At 37.0% G+C, this 18,086-nt stretch overlaps 1 protein-coding gene across 4 annotated transcripts in view; it reads left to right on the top strand.

Moving 5' to 3' along the window:
- The window catches only part of LOC132278797 (pyrophosphate--fructose 6-phosphate 1-phosphotransferase subunit alpha-like), a 44,392-nt gene extending 26,782 nt beyond the window's left edge, over nucleotides 1-17,610 (top strand). Inside the window, exons 7-19 of one of the 4 annotated variants that reach the window (XM_059780684.1) lie at nucleotides 2,913-2,996; nucleotides 3,673-3,726; nucleotides 3,942-4,022; nucleotides 4,167-4,260; nucleotides 4,346-4,419; nucleotides 4,543-4,653; nucleotides 4,744-4,788; nucleotides 4,895-4,951; nucleotides 5,541-5,645; nucleotides 5,737-5,853; nucleotides 15,488-15,588; nucleotides 15,875-16,040; nucleotides 17,081-17,609. In XM_059780684.1, the coding sequence (XP_059636667.1) occupies nucleotides 2,913-2,996; nucleotides 3,673-3,726; nucleotides 3,942-4,022; nucleotides 4,167-4,260; nucleotides 4,346-4,419; nucleotides 4,543-4,653; nucleotides 4,744-4,788; nucleotides 4,895-4,951; nucleotides 5,541-5,645; nucleotides 5,737-5,853; nucleotides 15,488-15,588; nucleotides 15,875-16,040; nucleotides 17,081-17,209 (1,218 nt within the window). In that variant the 3' untranslated portion in view covers nucleotides 17,210-17,609. Of the gene's footprint in view, nucleotides 1-2,912; nucleotides 2,997-3,672; nucleotides 3,727-3,941; nucleotides 4,023-4,166; nucleotides 4,261-4,345; nucleotides 4,420-4,542; nucleotides 4,654-4,743; nucleotides 4,789-4,894; nucleotides 4,952-5,540; nucleotides 5,646-5,736; nucleotides 5,854-11,870; nucleotides 15,120-15,487; nucleotides 15,589-15,874; nucleotides 16,041-17,080 lie in introns of those variants that run through there. The other 3 variants (XM_059780685.1, XM_059780687.1, XM_059780686.1) reach the window with 3 other exon arrangements.
- The last annotated feature ends 476 nt before the right edge of the window (nucleotides 17,611-18,086 follow it).

The raw sequence follows: 18,086 nt of genomic DNA, 5'->3' as shown, positions 1-18,086 counted from the left end.
ACAAAACAGCCATTAGTATAGCACACAATCCACGACAGACCAAAACATGTTGAAATCGACAGACACTTTATCAAGGAGAAAATTGAAGGAGGCCTCGTTTGTACTCCCTACATCCAATCAAAAGAACAGTTTGCTGAAACCTTGACTAAAGGTTTGGCTAAAGGACAATTTCAGGAGTTAATTGGCAAGCTGGGCATGACTGGTATCTACACGCCAGCTTGAGGGGGAGTGTGGAAAAATAAATCACCAGAAAATCTTGGATTCTAGGCGCGATTGACCCCAGGATTCGGATCCAATTTATTCAAAATTATTCCCTTTATAAATTGGAATGATTCCTTCCCATTTTAGTCTCTGATTCCAGTTGTTTGTACAGCTACAAATCTTTAATTTTGTACATTTATTACTTTCCGTATTTATAGCCTAAAGTGTAGCTGTCCTTTATTGTATATATAAACCTTGTACACTCTGTAAACGATGAAGGAAATATAGAATTCCTTATTCAAAAACTCTCCTCAGTATTTATTTAAGAGAAAGCTTTAGAATCTTAATCTTGATATATATATATATATATATATATATATATATATATTCATGAAAACTCATTTTTTTCAAATCTGTAAAAAATAAGTAAATAAAAACCTTAGGTTTCACCATTCAACAAAAAAGCATATGAAAATGAATAATGTGTTTGCATGTACCTAAATGGTTGTAGATGAAATCAAGTGTGATTCATGCCTTTTTAAGCTCACATTTGAGGAGATTACATCTTTGCCCTTTGAATTTGATCTCTGGACTGTTTTGCCCTTTGTAGAAGATCTTGAACCTTTTTGCCCTTTTGATGTAGAATTTTTCAGCAGCTTTGTCTTCACACTCAACTCATCTAACTAATCTATTTCTATTTCACTCACTAAAAAATTAATTATTAAAGGGTAAAGTACAAGAACACCCCCTGAGGTTTGCCAAAAGGACACATAGATACAAGTTACCTTATTTTTGGACAATGACACCCCTTATGAGATTTGCAATCCAAACAGAGCCTAAAATCATGTGAAAAGTCTACTTTTCCCTTCACTGTTTTATTAATTTTAATTATAAAATATCAAAATAATTAAATGACTAAATTACCCATGCCTCTCTATCTCTAAATTACCCTTTGCCTCTCTTCCGTCCCCCCCCCCCCCCCCCCGGGCTCTCTCTCTATATATACGGCGCCACCACCACCCATCGTCCACTGCGCAGCCACCACCACCACCCAGATCTCGTCAGCTTCTATGGACGATGCAACACAGAGCTCCATTGCTCCATCTCCTCAACCACAATCGCCGGCATCATCTCCTCCTCAACCACAATCGCCGCCATCATCTCCCTCTTCAACCAGAACCGCCGCCACCATCTGCCGGATGTGTTTTGGGACCCCGATCTGAATCTTCAACGCGTTGAGGACGTCTCAACCGCCACCGCCGTCGAAGAGAAGATGTTGCCCTTGTAATTGATGGCGTCGAGCGATGGTAGTTGGTGACTGTTGAGGCCCTCTTCAAACTGGTACATGTTAACCAAAATACCAATCTTCAGCATAATGGGAAAAACTTGAATTTATCAGGCAATAGTCGGATTTACATATGGCTCCTTTGGCTTTCAAATGTATAAAGATTATAGTAAATGAAATGATGTTTAGATAAACAACAATCCTTTTACACGGCTGCAACAACCTTCAATTCTGAGATGAGAATGAGACTATAACTTGAACCCACAAATTTGGGAGAGAATTGGATAACCAACTTGCTCTTCAGTCGGAAAGACATTTACATGAACCATAATCTTATTTGTAAATTTGGTCAAAATCTTATCTGTACAGATCAAATGGGTATTTTAGTCAATAAAAGGGTTATTTTTGTCAATTTTATACTGAAGGGTGATATAGTCGATTCATCATTGTAAGGGTGTCTTTGTCCATTTTATCAAGTGTGAGGGGGTGTCATTGTCCAAAAATAGGGTAACTTATATCTGTGTGTCCTTTTGGCAAACCTCAGGGGGTGTTGCTGTACTTTACCAAATATTAAATTACATTGAGTGAGTTTTGTACAACGAAATTTGCCAACCACATTACTAGAATCCTAAAAATGATCCATAGAAACAACACACTCTTGATCATGAATCAACACAGAAACACTGTCCGGAAAGTCCCCGTGCACATCCATTTCCGTCATAACTCGAATAAATTTTCTCTCTCACGAGTCAAAGTGATGTCATCCATGAAAATGGGCTTTGAGAACTGGGAACAATTCTTCGAAATCGCCATTGGGCTTCTAGCATGTATCAGAAGATTATATAGCTTGATCCACGTAGGGACTGAAGAAAGAAGATCTCGATCAAGAAGAACATTCTTATCCCACCTCTTGACAATAATCAGCCTTCCTTCGAAAGTATGAACTCGACTAAGCATGGTATCAATGACAACAACATCATTGAACTTAACCTGGAAAAAACCTTCCTTCATAGAAACAACAAATGGCTTCTTTACTCCATCAACAATGGACAAAAGTCTTGGAAAAGGGAAAATATGGCTTGCTACCCATCACATAGAAAATGATCGAATCATTCCAAAACTCAATTTCTTCTGCAATATCCTCATTTGTGATTGATACTTTATCTATCTTCCTGCATTCTTGATGGTATTTTAAATTTGTACTTTGTAGTTGGTTTCTTCAGTTCACTTGTAAAGAGTGAACTCCATGTAGGATGTTTGGAAGAAGAATTTTGGGCCTGTGAAACTCCTGGTTGTTTCGGGGAGGAGGTTTGACCCTCCCAGTTCTTTTATGAAAGAGCTGTATTTTTCTCGTTGAAGCTTTTCTTTTGTTTATTCCATTGTAACTACTTTAACTCAAATCTTATGTGATCATTTGGATTTGCAGGTGGTTGGCGTTCCCGTTACTTTAAATGGAGATCTCAAGAATCAATTTGTTGAAACAAATGTTGGCTTTGATACAATCTGTAAGGTATTAGTTTTAGAAGTTTTAGTTTAAGAAATTAAATTTTGTGAATAAATGAAGTCACGTAAATCAAGTCGGTAATGAAGGCCCTCTCATTGAGCCCTCATAGCCGTTGGATCAAGAGGTTCTGATGTCAACTTCTCAATCCATCGAATATGATGGCACACCTAGAGTGAGTGCCCTCGTAGTAGTAGCTTTTTCCGGTCACATATCCATCAATTTTTTCTGGTCCTCTTTTTCATTTTATCTAAAAGTAAAATGGTTTATATTTCTACTTCACATTGTAATGCAAACTTTATACCTTTCTCTGAATCTTCTTCGAAGCACTGAAGAACGGATGGTTCTGGCAAAATTTATAGATCTTCTTATGACCTATTGAAAATTCTATTCGCATCTTTTTTTGGGTTTATTCATTTCCACAACCACCCCACACCACCCCCACCCAACCCCCCCCCCCCCCCCCCCCCCCCCCCCCCCGTGTTCCTACTGTAGCTTAAGGAACATTTTGTATACCTTGCTGAGTTATGCTCCATACTGCTTGATTTAGTAGTGGTTCCATGATGTTTTGTGTGATCTGAAGAAATTCCATATGGGTTTTTGTTTCTTTTTCCTATTTTATATGCAATTCAAATACTTTGAGGAAGAAAATGAAAGCCATCTCTTCTTTTATTATATTATGCAGGTTAATTCCCAGCTCATTAGCAACGTCTGCACTGATGCTCTCTCTGCAGAGAAGGTGATGAACACATAATTTTTATCCTCATGAAAAAATTCTTGTAATGTAATTGAAGTGTGACCATTGTGGGCTCAATTAAACTTCAATATCATATGCTTTTTTATCACGTATTTGAGTTTCCTGCATTTTAATATGCTTCCTTCTTTTCTTTTGTAAAGGTGTTGTCCATTTCTTTAAGGTGGTGGTGTTCTGAAATATTCATCTTTCCTTTTCAGTATTATTATTTTATCCGACTCATGGGTCAGAAGGCATCACATGTTGCTTTGGAATGCACACTCCAGTCTCATCCAAATTTGGTTTGTATTTGTTTGTAGTAATTTTTTTATTTTTATTTTTATTTTTTAATTTTGGTCTTGTATTAAAATTTGATACTCCTTTTGGAGGGTTGTCTTCATAATAGCATTTCATCTTCCAGTCTAGCTTTTGTACTTACCTTGTAGGTCATTCTGGGCGAAGAGGTTGGTGCATCAAAGCTTACTCTTTTTGACTTGACAAAACTAATTTGTGATGCTGTGCAAGCTAGGGCAGAACAAGGTTTGGAATCTCTATATTTTTTGTTTTTTTCTTTGTTGTGAGTTATAATTGTTGTGGTTATCTAGTCTAATGTTTTGCGGACCAGACAAGTACCATGGGGTCATCCTACTGCCAGAGGGGCTTATAGAAAGCATTCCTGAAGTGTATGCTCTCTTACAGGTAAATTATGCCGTTTTTAATTTCATGTAACTAGAAGGAAACTTGTTTCTGTTGTTCCATTTGAAACAAGTGGGTATACTAATTTGGTCTTATACTATAGTATTAACATTTTGTATTTCTCAGGAAATTCATGGTTTACTCAAAAAAGGTGTTTCTGTGGACAACATTTCTTCTAAACTGTCACCTTGGGCATCTGCTTTATTCGAATTTTTGCCACCCTTTATTAGAAAACAGGTTTATCCCTTATGTGTCTTTACATTAACCCTTTGTTTGGGAGCACCGAATAAGTTTCCTTGAGTGGTTACAATCTTTCTAATTTTGCAGCTTCTCCTCCACCCGGAATCTGATGACTCTGCACAGTTATCCCAGGTATGGGATTCTAAGATGCTTCTGATCACATAAGAAAAAACTTGTGAATTTTTGTTGTTTATAGTGATCGTGCATTTTTTTTTTTTTTTTTTTTTCCATTTTCCAGATTGAGACGGAAAAACTTTTAGCTCATCTTGTGGAAGCAGAAATGAACAAGCGATTGGTAGGATATAATCAACGACAACATTCTAGATTATTATATAACAAGATGCTATAAGACTCCATAAGCTTCTATGGACATTATACTCCTATTGCCATACACCATAATTATCTATTATATTCTAGAGTACTCGACGAGACTATATTTCAATAAAACACATGCTATTTAGTCATCAAATAATGCACATATGCTGTCTGCATTGCGTAACTTTCTTGTAACTTGGGTGGAGTGTGATAACATGGTTTGATTATGATGGATAGTCAATTTGTTTCTTTTTACTTTTTGTGTCTGAACTAATATTAAACTTATGTAATTACTTAGGGAAAAAAAAAAATATGGCTATTAGGACATGGCTGGTTTGTTGCCATTCCTCAAAATTGCTGCTGGGAGTATGTTAATTGCAGTATTTTCTATTTCAATTCCTAAATGCTTTTGAGAAATTGACTATATATGTGCATAATTACATTTCCTTCTGGCTGAGTAAAAAGAAGTGAGACGACCTGACCATTTTTATTAGTTAAATATGGTATTTTATTACAGTTGAACATCATGATGTTTTTAAAATCACTATTGTATTTCTTGATTTTAACAGAAAGAAGGCACATACAAGGGTAAGAAATTTAATGCTATCTGCCACTTCTTTGGCTATCAAGCTCGGGGATCATTACCATCAAAGTTTGATTGTGACTATGCTTATGTATGTTTTTCTTGGTGCCGTTTTAACTATGTTTCTCTCTAGTTTTCATGTTGAATAGCTTTCCCTATAATCAATAATAATATCTGTGCAGGTTCTTGGGCACATCTCTTACCATATTCTTGCAGCTGGTCTAAATGGTTATATGGCAACCGTAACCAACCTAAAAAATCCTTTAAACAAATGGCGCTGTGGTGCTGCTCCTATAACAGTAGGTTTATTTCATTTATATTTTTGTGATTTTTTAATCCTTTTTTGTTTTTTGTTTTGTTTTTTGCTTTTCATAAGTGAGGTTGTTTCCATTGAAAATATGTTTATTTATTTATTTTTTATAGTACTAGTTCAGTTTTTCTTATTCCTTGTACTATTTCTTTCTTTTTTTCTTTTTCGAAATTTTCTTTATGGAGAAAGTTGACTTGATTATAGCTTTGTTGGAAATAGTGGCCTAGTTACACACACAAAGCTATACTATTTGGAAGAGAATAAAAATGGAGGAAAACACTTTTTATTTCACTTGATTGAAAATGGGTACAATACATGGGTTTATATAGGCTTCAAAACATAAATGTAAATGAAAATTAACACCCCACTAACATAACATTTAGCAGGCAAAACTCCCACTAACCCACTAACATGACCATTACTAGTTGTCACTCTCATGCCCCCCACTAACTCCAATAAAAACTCACATAAACATAAAATTAAACATAAAATAAAAAACATCCATAACCTTTAAAGACATTTAAAAATAAAATCAAGTTTAATTTCTAACTCCCCCCCCCCCCCCCCCCCCCCCCTTAAACTTGATTTTTTTCAACTCCAAGCAAACTCCTTAACTTGTGAAATTCTACAAACTAGAGGGGTTTGGTGAAAATATCCGCAATTTGATCTTGTGACTTGATGTGCTTGAGCTCCACCTCCTTTTTGGTTGTGCATATGCTTGCTTCGTTCATGAAACACCGGATTCTTGGCCAAAGCAATTGCTGATTTGTTGTCCACTAAAATCTTCGTTGACTCTTCTTGTAGCATGTGTAATTTCTTCAACAAATTCCTTAACCAAATTGCTTGACAAACACATGAAGTGGTTGCAACATATTCCGCTTCACAAGTTGAGAGGGTGACAATGGGTTGCTTCTTTGAACACCATGTAAAAGCAGTATTTCCCATAAAAAAAAACAATAGCCCGAAGTACTTTTTCTATCATCCAAATCTCCGGCCCAATCGCTATCACAATAACCCACAAGCTTGAAATCATTAGAAAATGAATAGAATAACCCAAAATCAAGGGTACCTTTGATGTAACGAAGAATCCTCTTAGCCGCCTTGAAATGAGTTATGGTGGGTCTTTCCACAAACTTACTAACAAGCCCAACCGCAAATAATATGTCTGGCCTTGTGCATGTTAAGTATCTCAAGCTTCCAACAAGACTTTTGAAAAATGTTGGATCCACCGTCTTTCCATCTTCATCTCTTGGACAATTTAATTCCAACTTCCATGGGCGTGTTTACCAATTTACAATCTTCCATCTTGAATTTCTTGAGAATTTCCTTAGCATAGCCTTCTTGGTGAATGAAAATTCCATCCTTCATTTGTTTGACCTCAATGCCAAGATAATAAGCCATGATGCCAATATCCGTTATCTCGAACTCTCGAGCCATAACCTTCTTGAAATCTTCAAACATTTTTGGATTGCTACCTGTGAAGATTAAATCATCCACATACAAGCAAAAAAAAAATATATCTCCATTCTCACTTACTTTGGAATAAAGAGCATGTTCATAAGGGCACTTTGAAAAATTATTGTCTTGAAAATATTTGTCAATCCGCTTATTTCACGCCCTTGGTGCTTGCTTCCAGCCATATAAAGCCTTCTTCAATTTCAAGACTTTGTTTTCTTGCCCTTTTACAATATAGCCCATGGGTTGTTGCACATACACCTCTTCTTCAAGAAACCAATTCAAGAAAGCTGATTTCACATCCATTTGGTGGATTCTCCAATTGTTTTGGGCTGCCAAAGAAATTAACAATCTAATTGTTTCCAAACGAGCTACGGGTGCAAATACCTCATCGTAATCAATTCCGGGCTTTTGGTTGTACCCCTTGGCGACCAATCTTGTTTTATATTTTTCAACTTCACCATTTGCATTCTTCATTGCTTTATACACCCATTTGACACCAATTGCCTTTTGCTCTTTTGGAAGTGTAGCAAGCTCCCATGTGTCATTCTTCTCTATGGATTTAATTTCTTCATCCATAACATTTCTCCATTTTTTGTCTTGTGCCGCCTCTTCAAATCCTACGGGTTCACAATCCGCAAAGTGACAAAAAAGTGTTAGATCACCTAACCTTTCATCCGTTTCATCATATATGTCACGAAGACTCCTCATGCGAAGTGGTGGTGAGTCACTTGAACTTGATGATGATGGAGTTGATTGATCATAAATTGATGGTGGTGGAGGTGATGTTGGTGGAGAAATGGGCTGCTCCATGCCTTCATTTTCTTGCTCCTCATCCAAAATTGGAAAAATATTATAATCTTCATTTGGAGAGTTCCAATCCCATGTAGCTTCCTCTTCGAATTCAACATCTCTACTAATGACAATTTTCCCATTGCTTGGATTGTACAACTTGTAACCTTTGGAACTTGCATCATAGCCAATGAACACCATTTTTTCACTTTTGTTGTCTAACTTGGTCCTCCTTTCATCCGGCACGTGCACATGGGCAATGCTCCCAAAAACCCGCAAATGAGAGACTTGGCTTTCTTCCGCTCCATGTTTCTTGTGGTGTTTTGTTTTGCACACTTCTAGTAGGACACCGGTTGGACAAGTACACCGCACAATCAACCACTTCAGCCCAAAATTCTTTAAGCATTTCCTTGCTTTTCAACATGCTTCGAGCCATATTGAGAATGGTTCTGTTCTTCCTTTCTGCAACTCCATTTTGTTGGGGTGATCTCGGAACCGTTAAAGGATGGTGAATTCCATTTTCTTCACAAATTTTTTTGAAATTATTTGATGTGAATTCACCACCTCTATCGGATCGAAGAGCCTTTACATCATAGCCACTTTGTTTTTCAACAAGTGCTTTAAATTTCTTAAAAATTCCATGCACCTCTTATTTTTGTTTAAGAAAATACACCCATGTTTTTCGGCTAAAATCATCAATGAATAATAAAAAATAATTATTCTTACCAAATGATGATGGAGAAATTGGACCACAAACATCCGACTGAATAAGTTGTAGTGGCGCCGTAGCTCTTGTGGTAGCTTCTTTAGGAAAACTTTTCCTTGATTGCTTTCCAACGAGATATCCTTCACATAATTGATTTGGATTGCTAATGAAAGGCAATCCCTTCACCATCTTTTTTTTGGCCAACAACTCTAATCCTCCAAAATTCAAGTGCCCAAGTCTCAAGTGCCAAAGCCAAGTTAAATCATTAAAACAAGCCTGCAAACATTTAGCCTCGTCGGCTTGAATATTTAGCAAAAACATCCGCTTCTTTGTCATTGGAACCTTGGCAATCAAATTACCCAATGGGTTTCTAATCGAAAGACTACAATCCTTCATGGAAATATTGTAGCCTTTTTCTAAGAGTTGTCCCAAACTCAAAATAGTGTTCTTCATATTAGGTACATAATAAACATTAGAGATAAATTAATAATGCCCATTCCTCAAACGAATCAATATTTTACCTTTCCCTTTTACCGGAATTTGTGATAAGTCTCCAAATGTTACCTTGCCATTTATTGATTCATCAATATCAACGAACTTCTCTTTGCTACCACACATATGGTTGCTAGCACCGGTGTCAAGATACCACACATCTTCTTCACTCCTTTCACCTTTGTATGCCAACAACAAAGCAGGCTCCACTTCTTCATCAACATAATTAGCCTTTTCTTCAACATCGTTAGCAACATTTCTACATTCCGAAGCATAATGACCATGCTTTTGACAATTGTAACATTGAATTTGAGACTTATCATACCTCCTTCCATATGACCTTGAGTAATTTCCTCTACCACAACCTCTTATTTGTTGTGAGTCATGGATTTTTTCTTCATTGTTGGTTGTGTGTTGACTGCTTCTTTCTCCTTAGTTGAATTACAATAGCCAGGACCCTCGAAAAATAATCTGAAATTGATTCGGATTCCTTCATATGCAATGCTTCAAATTCACCCTGTAAGGCGGACCTTCTTCACTTTATTAACTCCTTGGAAGGAATTTTGAAGAATCTCCCATAGTTGCTTTGCATTTTCTGCACTAGCAACTCTTTGTAGCATTCCATCATCCAAACATTGATGAATGGTCATCACCGCCTTTTGGTCCTTCTTTCTCATGGCTTGTAAAATATCTTTTTCGGCTTGAGACAAAGTTGCCTCATCTTCTGACTCATCATAACCTTTGGAAACAACTTCCCACATATCTTGTGCTCCCAAAATTGCTTTCATACGGATACACCAATTTTCATAGTTATCTTTGGTGAATCAAGGCATTTGAAATGGAACCGAATTGTTTGCCATTTCTTCTCTCTCTCACAAACTAGCTCTGATACCACTTTTATCAGAATATCAGCTCCACCACATTACTTGCTAGTTGTACATGGCTTTCTTTTAGTCAAATTTGTTGTTACTGGCTTCCTTAAATCAAGTAGTTGACCATGAATATCTGAACTAGTTATTGACCATGAATATCTTAACTTGTTATTTGTTTCCTTAGATAGAGGACCTAACTGAGAGATACTCTCTTGTAAAGTCTATATATACCCTCTTGTAACACATTGAATATATATCAGATTTCTCACAATATTTCTCTATTAGTGTTATTTATTATGGTATCAGAGCACCTCTGCTCACAACTCTGAATTTTCTTTCAATCTGTCTTTTCTTAATTCTTCAATTCATTCACAATGGTTGATCCAACAGATATTCAAAATTCTGAACTTCAAGGGTCAAATGATCCTTTCTTTGTCCATCACTCGGATAGCCCCACGGCTATCCTTGTTTCTCCAATGTTGTCCGGTGACAACTACAATACGTGGTTACGATCTATTTCGAGGGCCCTTCGAGCCAAAAATAAAATAGGTTTTGTAGATAGCTCAATCAAAATCCCTACTGATCTAAATGAAAAATCCAAGTGGTCTAGATGTGACGATCTTGTTGCCTCATGGATTCTCAATTCAGTTATGCCGGAGATACGTGGGAGTATTCTCTATGCGGATACTGCTCGTGACATTTGGAAGGACCTACGAGATTGGTTCTCACAGACTAATGCACCAAAAATCTACTAACTCAAGCAATCAATCTCCTCGCTCAAGCAAGACAACAGTATGTTTCCGTTTGCACTTATGGTCATGGATCTGCCACTACAACTTGGCTTCAAGAAGACCATGCAATGGAATTTTTGCAAGGTCTTCATGATCGTTTTTCAACCATCCGTAGTCAAATTTTACTAATGGATCCTTTTCCTAGTGTTGCCAAAATTTACTCTCTCGTCAGGCAAGAAGAGAAGCAGCATGAAATACATGCATTGTCCAATCCCGTTCCTGAAGCCGCGGTCTTGAGTGCTCGATTCAATGAGAATAGAACTAACAACTGGGCTTCGGGTGCAAAGGCAACTCAACAAAATTTTCAGCCACAGAACAATGGCAAATTCTCTCGGGACCACAACAACAATTCATACCAAGGATAGCGTGGTGGGATACAACGCCCATTTTGCGATCATTGCAACCGATTGGGCCATCATAGGGCTACATGTTACAAGCTTCATGGATACCCCAACAAAAACATCCAAGCTAATGCAGTTTCAGCAGACACATCTCACTATTCGGCCATTCCTCCTATTTTCTCCACCGAACAATATAACAAGATCTTAAGCATGCTTAAGTCAGGTAGCCCCACACCACAAGCAAATTTGACAGGTATATCTCTTTTGTGCTCATCTAAATCTGTATGGATCACCGATTCTGGCGCTACTAATCATGTCAGTTCCTCATTACATCTTTTTTCAACCTATACTATTTGTTCCAAGCGTTCCACTCTTAAGCTTCCAAATGGAATGGATCATTTAATTACCCACATTGTAGTGTCATTTTCTCACCATCGATGCGTCTTGATAATGTCCTCTTTGTACCTACCTTTCAATTTAATTTGATTTCTGTTAGTGAATTGGTCCAGTCCCAACCCATCTATATCTCATTCACTAACGATTCTTGTATTTTTCAGGACCAGTTATCGAAGAGGAAGATTGGATCGGGACGCCTACATGAGGGACTCTATTACCTTCAATTAGCCTTAGTTTGCTCTGTTCAAAATTCCACCTCCAATAATTTATGACATTGTCGATTAGGACATGCTTCTACTGATCGTTTGCAAATGTTAGCTAAGTAATTCCCTTTTATTCGTTGTCCAAATACTTCTAGTTGCATTATCTGCCCGCAAGTTAAGCAAACACGTTTATGTTTTCCAAATAGCTCAATCAAGACTAGTAGACCATTTCAAATAATTCATTGTGATATCTGGGGGCCATTTTCTCTACCATCTCATTCTAATGCTCGATTTGTTTTAACTATAGTTGATGACTATAGTCGTGCTACATGGATATATTTAATGCATGTTAAATCTGAAACTGCAAAAATCTTACAATCATTTTTTGTCATGGTTCATACTCAATTTAGTTCAAAAATTCATTCCCTCATTTCTGGAGTTGGTGATATAGATGAATACTTCAATGATATTCAAATTCTTCGATCCGATAATGGAACCGAGTTCTTATCCCACACCATGCAACATTTTTTTACCACCCATGGCGTCATCCATCAACGCAGTTGCGTTGTTACACCACAACAAAATGGTGTTGTGGAGAGAAAACACCGTCACCTACTCAATGTTGCACGTGCCATACGTTTTCAGGCCCATCTTCCATTATCTTTTTGGGGTGAGTGTGTTTTCACTGCAGCCTATATAATTAACAAAACTCCCACCCCTTTGTTAGGTGGTAAGTCACCACATGAAATACTATTTCACACACCGCCAAATTATTCCAACCTTTGAATTTTCGGTTGCTTATGTTTTGGCCGTAATACCAACATCAAAACTAAATTCGATCAAAGAGGCAAACCGGGTATTTTTGTTGGATATCCCCATGCTCAAAAAGGGTATCGCATTTTCGATATTGTTTCTAAGCACATTTACACATCTCGTGATGTGATCTTTCATTAGACCACTTTTCCTTATCAAGATATTTCTGCCTCTCCATCCGACTTGCAAGTTTACCCTTTACCCGTCCTTGACAAATGGCACATTCAATTATGCACCTTCTCCACTAGCAGTTTCAGAATTATCTCCTATTCATATAGATTCCAACTCATCTGCCCAAGTCATCCCATAGTCTCCTATTGCAAACCAACCCCATCAGGTTCCACCATTACAAGTATATCATCGTCGTCATCCTTCCACACAACCCACAATCTTACCCAATGAAAATCCAGAGTCAACTTCAGCACCACAACCCGTTGTTCCTAACTCATCTCGGCCATCGAGAGAGCGACACCCATCGCTCCATCTCAAAGATTTTCATTGCTCAGACTCTCAGGTAACTACAAGTTCTACTCCATATCCTATTACTTTGTATGTTTCCGACACTAATTTCTCTGTCCCACAGAGCTTTTTTATCTACAGTGTCTTCTACAGTTGAACCAAAATCATTCTCTCAAGCTGTCAAACTTCCACAATGGAGAGATGCAATGTCTGCCGAAATTGCATTATTAGAAAAAAATCATACCTGGACTCTTGCTCCTTTGCCCTTTTACATCACAAGCCTATCGGCTGTAAATGGGTTTTTAAGATCAAGTATCATTCAGATGGTTCCATTGAACGTTACAAGGCCCGTTTGGTCGCTAAAGGATAAAATCAGATTGAGGGCCAAGATTACCATGATACCTTTGCTCCTGTGGCTAAATTAGTCACTGTTCGCTTGCTTCTTTCCATTGCTACTATGATTACTATCAGAAATTGGTCCATTCATCAATTGGACGTCCATAATGCATTCCTACAAGGGGATTTAGATGAGACGGTTTACATGACTTTACCCCCGGGATTCACCAAACAGGGGGAGCAAAGGGTATGTAGACTCAATAAAATACTTGTATGGACTTAAACAAGCTTCTTGGCAATGGTTTGCCAAATTCTCTACAACATTGATCAATGCAGGGTTCTCTCAATCTAAATCTGACTATTCTTTATTTACTCAGATTAATGGTTCTAATTCCACATTTGTGCTCGTTTATGTTGATGACATTCTTGTCACAGGAAATAATCCTCTCATTATTTAGAAATTGAAACAATTTCTAGAACGCAAATATTTCCTTGGCATCGAAGTAGCCCGCTCTAAGAAAGGCCTCTTCCTTATCCAACGCAAATATACCACCGACATTTTATCCGATGTTGGAACCACAGGTGGTCGGATTTCTGAGTTTCCTATCGAACATCTCAATCTCGCTACAGAGGTTGGCACATTATTACCAGACCCTACAATTTACCGTCGTCTTGTGGGTCGTCTTCTTTATCTTACTGTCACACCACCAGATATCACCTTTGCTGTCAATCAACTCAGCCAATTCATGCAATCCCCATGTACTACACACATGGATGCTGCTAATCGTGTACTTCGTTACCTCAAAGGTTCTCTCAACAAAGGTATACTATTATTTGCTTCTAACTCTCTCCACATCACAGGTTTTTGCGATTCTGACTGGGGCGGCTGCTCCATCACTCGTCGATCTACTAGTGGTTATTGTACTTTCCTTGGTTCTAGCCCTATCTCATGGAAGACAAAGAAACAACCAACTGTTTCTAAATCTTCTGCAGAAGCCGAATACAGATCAATGGCAACCCTTGCATGTGAACTTCAATGGTTAAAGTATCTTCTTGCGGATTTGGGCATTTCACATACATCTCCGATGACCATGTTTTGTGACAATCAAGCAGCTCTTTACATCTCTCACAATCCAGTGTTTCATGAACGCACAAAGCACATCGAGATTGACTGTCGTTTCGTGCGTGAAAAGATTCAAAACAAATTATTGTCTCCTCGATACATCCCATCGTCGTCTCAAGTTGCTGATATATTCACCAAGCCACTTGGAAAGGATGCTTTCTTCAGACTCATTCGCAAGATGGGCGTTCTCGACATCCACACTCCATCTTGAGGGGGAGTATCAGAATATCAGTTCCACCACATTACTTGCTAGTTGTACATGGCTTTCTTTTAGTCAAAGTTGTTGTTACTGGCTTCCTCAAATCAAGTAGTTGACCATGAATATCTGAACTAGTTATTGACCATGAATATCTCAACTTGTTATTTGTTTCCTTAGATAGAGGACCTAACTGAGAGATACTCTCTTGTAAAGTCTATATATACCCTCTTGTAACACATTGAATATATATCAGATTTCTCACAATATTTCTCTATTAGTGTTATTTATTAACTTTGTTGGAAATAGTGGCCTAGTTACACACACAAAGCTATACTATTTGGAAGAGAATAAAAATGGAGGAAAACACTTTTTATTTCACTTGATTGAAAATGGGTACAATACATGGGTTTATATAGGCTTCAAAACATAAATGTAAATGAAAATTAACACCCCACTAACATAACATTTAGTAGGCAAAACTCCCACTAACATGACCATTACTAGTTGTCACTCTCATGCCCCCCACTAACTCCAATAAAAACTCACATAAACATAAAATTAAACATCAAATAAAAAACATCCATAACCTTCAAAGACATTTAAAAATAAAATCAAGTTTAATTTCTAACAAGCAACAACCCACAGGCAATGATGACTGTTAAGCATTATGATCGTCGTGGTGCCTCATCAATTGGAAAACCTGCTGTGCATCCTGCTACTGTAGATTTGAAAAGCAAAACATACGGGTATGTTTCTATCATGATTTCCAAAATGCCTTTTTTTTTTAAAAAAAATTTCTTTTTTAATAGATCAAGAGAAACAAATTTAAACTTTGTTGGAAATGATTTTTTGTTTCCATCATTTTTTTGGGCTGGTGAGGAAGTGTTACTTTTCTCACCTTGACGTCTTGATTGATGATATGTAGTCATGTAATGCACAACATCATTGCATGGTGTTTAAAATTAGATGGAGCACTAGTAATATACTCTCTAGTCTTACTATTGCCATGTTGTTGTTTTGTCTTGGTTGCAGGTTGTTGAGAGAGAATGCAACAAAATTTTTGATGGATGATGTCTACAGAAACCGGGGACCCCTACAGTTTGACGGTCCAGGTGCTGATGCTAAGGCCATTACTCTGTGTGTTGAAGACCAGGATTACATTGGTAGTATAAAAAAACTGCAGGAGTATCTTGATAAGGTGTGGATTCTCGATGTCTGTTGTTATTTATCCTTTTAAACAAATGCCATGGTTGCTTTTCATCTAATATTGTAAGTATTAGAGCACATTCACGTGTTTCTTTGGGATTGAATTTCCGCTTTTCTTACCATCTTATTATCTGCTTGCACTATTTCATGAAAGAATTTTATGATAACATTGGTCCATTGCCAAATGGACTGATAAAGGAGAAAGAAAATTCCTTTGGTTTTTTAACTTTTAAGCAAATTCACTTTCTGACTTAAAACTCAATAGTTCTCATGCCATTAGTTTTTTCGTTATGTTCCATTCCAACTCCATTGTAGATGATAATTTGCCCTACCACCGCTATGGAAAACAATTGGACGTTTATATTACTATTGGATTTCCAAACATGTATCGAGTAAACAAAAAGTATTTAGTTGTATTTGTACTCGATGCAATATGGACAATCTTTTACTCCAATCCGTGCATTAGTTATATCTTATGGTAATTTCTAAATTGTGGTTTTCTTCTAATAGCGATACTTGTATTACAATTCTACCTGTATTTCAGTGTATTAAAATTTGTCGATACAACATAAAAGTTGTTTCTTGTCAAATGTAGTCATATTCTTTATTGTGACAATCATAGCTGTATTTTGTCTCTTTAAATTTGTCGAGACAACATAAAATTTTTTGTGAAAAGAAGTCACAGCACAATGTGAATGTTTTCTTGGTGGACAGGGATCGATGTAGTGCTGTAGTTTCACAGGTTTTTCAATTACTGTCAGGAGTGAATGACTTTCAATCTGCCCATTGGAGAAATGAATGATGAGGCAGCTTAGTTTACGAGGTTTCAATGAGTAGTTTAAAGTTGCTCAAACTAACGGTCCAATTATCTGATGTTGCCATTGAGGGTATTACACAATGAAGATTTTCTTCCAACTTGATGGTGGACGTGTGTTATAGTATTTATCTATGTTCAACCAAATCTCCATTATCTATATTGTGTTCGAATTTTTTCTTTTTCTCATGTTATTTTCCCCCCTCTTCTTACCCCAGGTGCGAACCATCGTAAAACCAGGATGTTCACAAGATATTCTCAAAACAGCATTGAGTTCCATGGCTTCCTTGACAGACATTCTCTCTGTGATGTCATCACCGTCGAACACCGGGCAGACATCCTTATAGAAGTACAAATTAGGTCATCTTTCTTCTGTTTAACTTTTGTGGTGCTGCAGCCCGTGGCATTATTCTTAGTTTATATTCTTGGTAGCATGTAGATGCGCTGTTATACACTAGGTTAATTCGTTATTATTAGTATCCTTGTTATTGTTATTATTATTTTACATTTTGTAACATTTTGTGTGAAATGATTGAGAGGATGGTGGGTAAGGTATGATATTATTGTGTTCCATTTCGGGAAGGGATCTATAATACAGGTAGATGTTGTATAGGCTTTTATAGCAGATGTAGAGAGGATTCATTTCGATAGATTGTTGGAGAATTGAGTTTCTAAATCACACAGATTATATGGTTGATTACAATTAATTTGTCGGTTGATTACAATTAATTTGTCTAAGGTGAACATCCTCATTACTTGTGCAACTTCGTTTATTCAGAACTTACTTTTCTTGACGTCTCCATTTGTTTCACCGTAAATTATATTTCAAAAATTATATTTCTCATTTTCCAGTGTTTGGGAGATTCTTTGGGAGATTCCAAGGCTAGGAAATTATTTTTCATGTAAATAATTTTCACCCAAATGACTGAAAATTGTGAGATATTATTTTATTTTTGGCAATTATCATATATAAAACAAGTCCTAGTCAAGTTGTAATTCAAGTTACTTGGTTTGCAAGTTATCAAGTTTGACAGCGACTAGGGAAGTTGTTCAAACTTACCATGATTGAAGATCTTTTGAAGAAAAGGGTAAGGACAACACATTAGGAAGGGTTAGATATGATATTATTGTGTTCCACTTCGGGAAGGGATCTATAATATAGGTAGATGTTGTATAGGCTTTTATAGCAGATGTAGAGGATTCATTTCCATAGATTGTTGGAGA

This window comes from Cornus florida, unplaced genomic scaffold (assembly GCF_030987335.1).
Source record: "Cornus florida cultivar Cherokee Brave unplaced genomic scaffold, ASM3098733v1 CherokeeBrave_3.0.0_Hap2_Chr10, whole genome shotgun sequence".
NCBI classification, from domain to species: domain Eukaryota; kingdom Viridiplantae; phylum Streptophyta; class Magnoliopsida; order Cornales; family Cornaceae; genus Cornus; species Cornus florida.
Note: the sequence above shows the minus strand (reverse complement) of the source record. Positions and strands in the feature narration are given on the sequence as shown.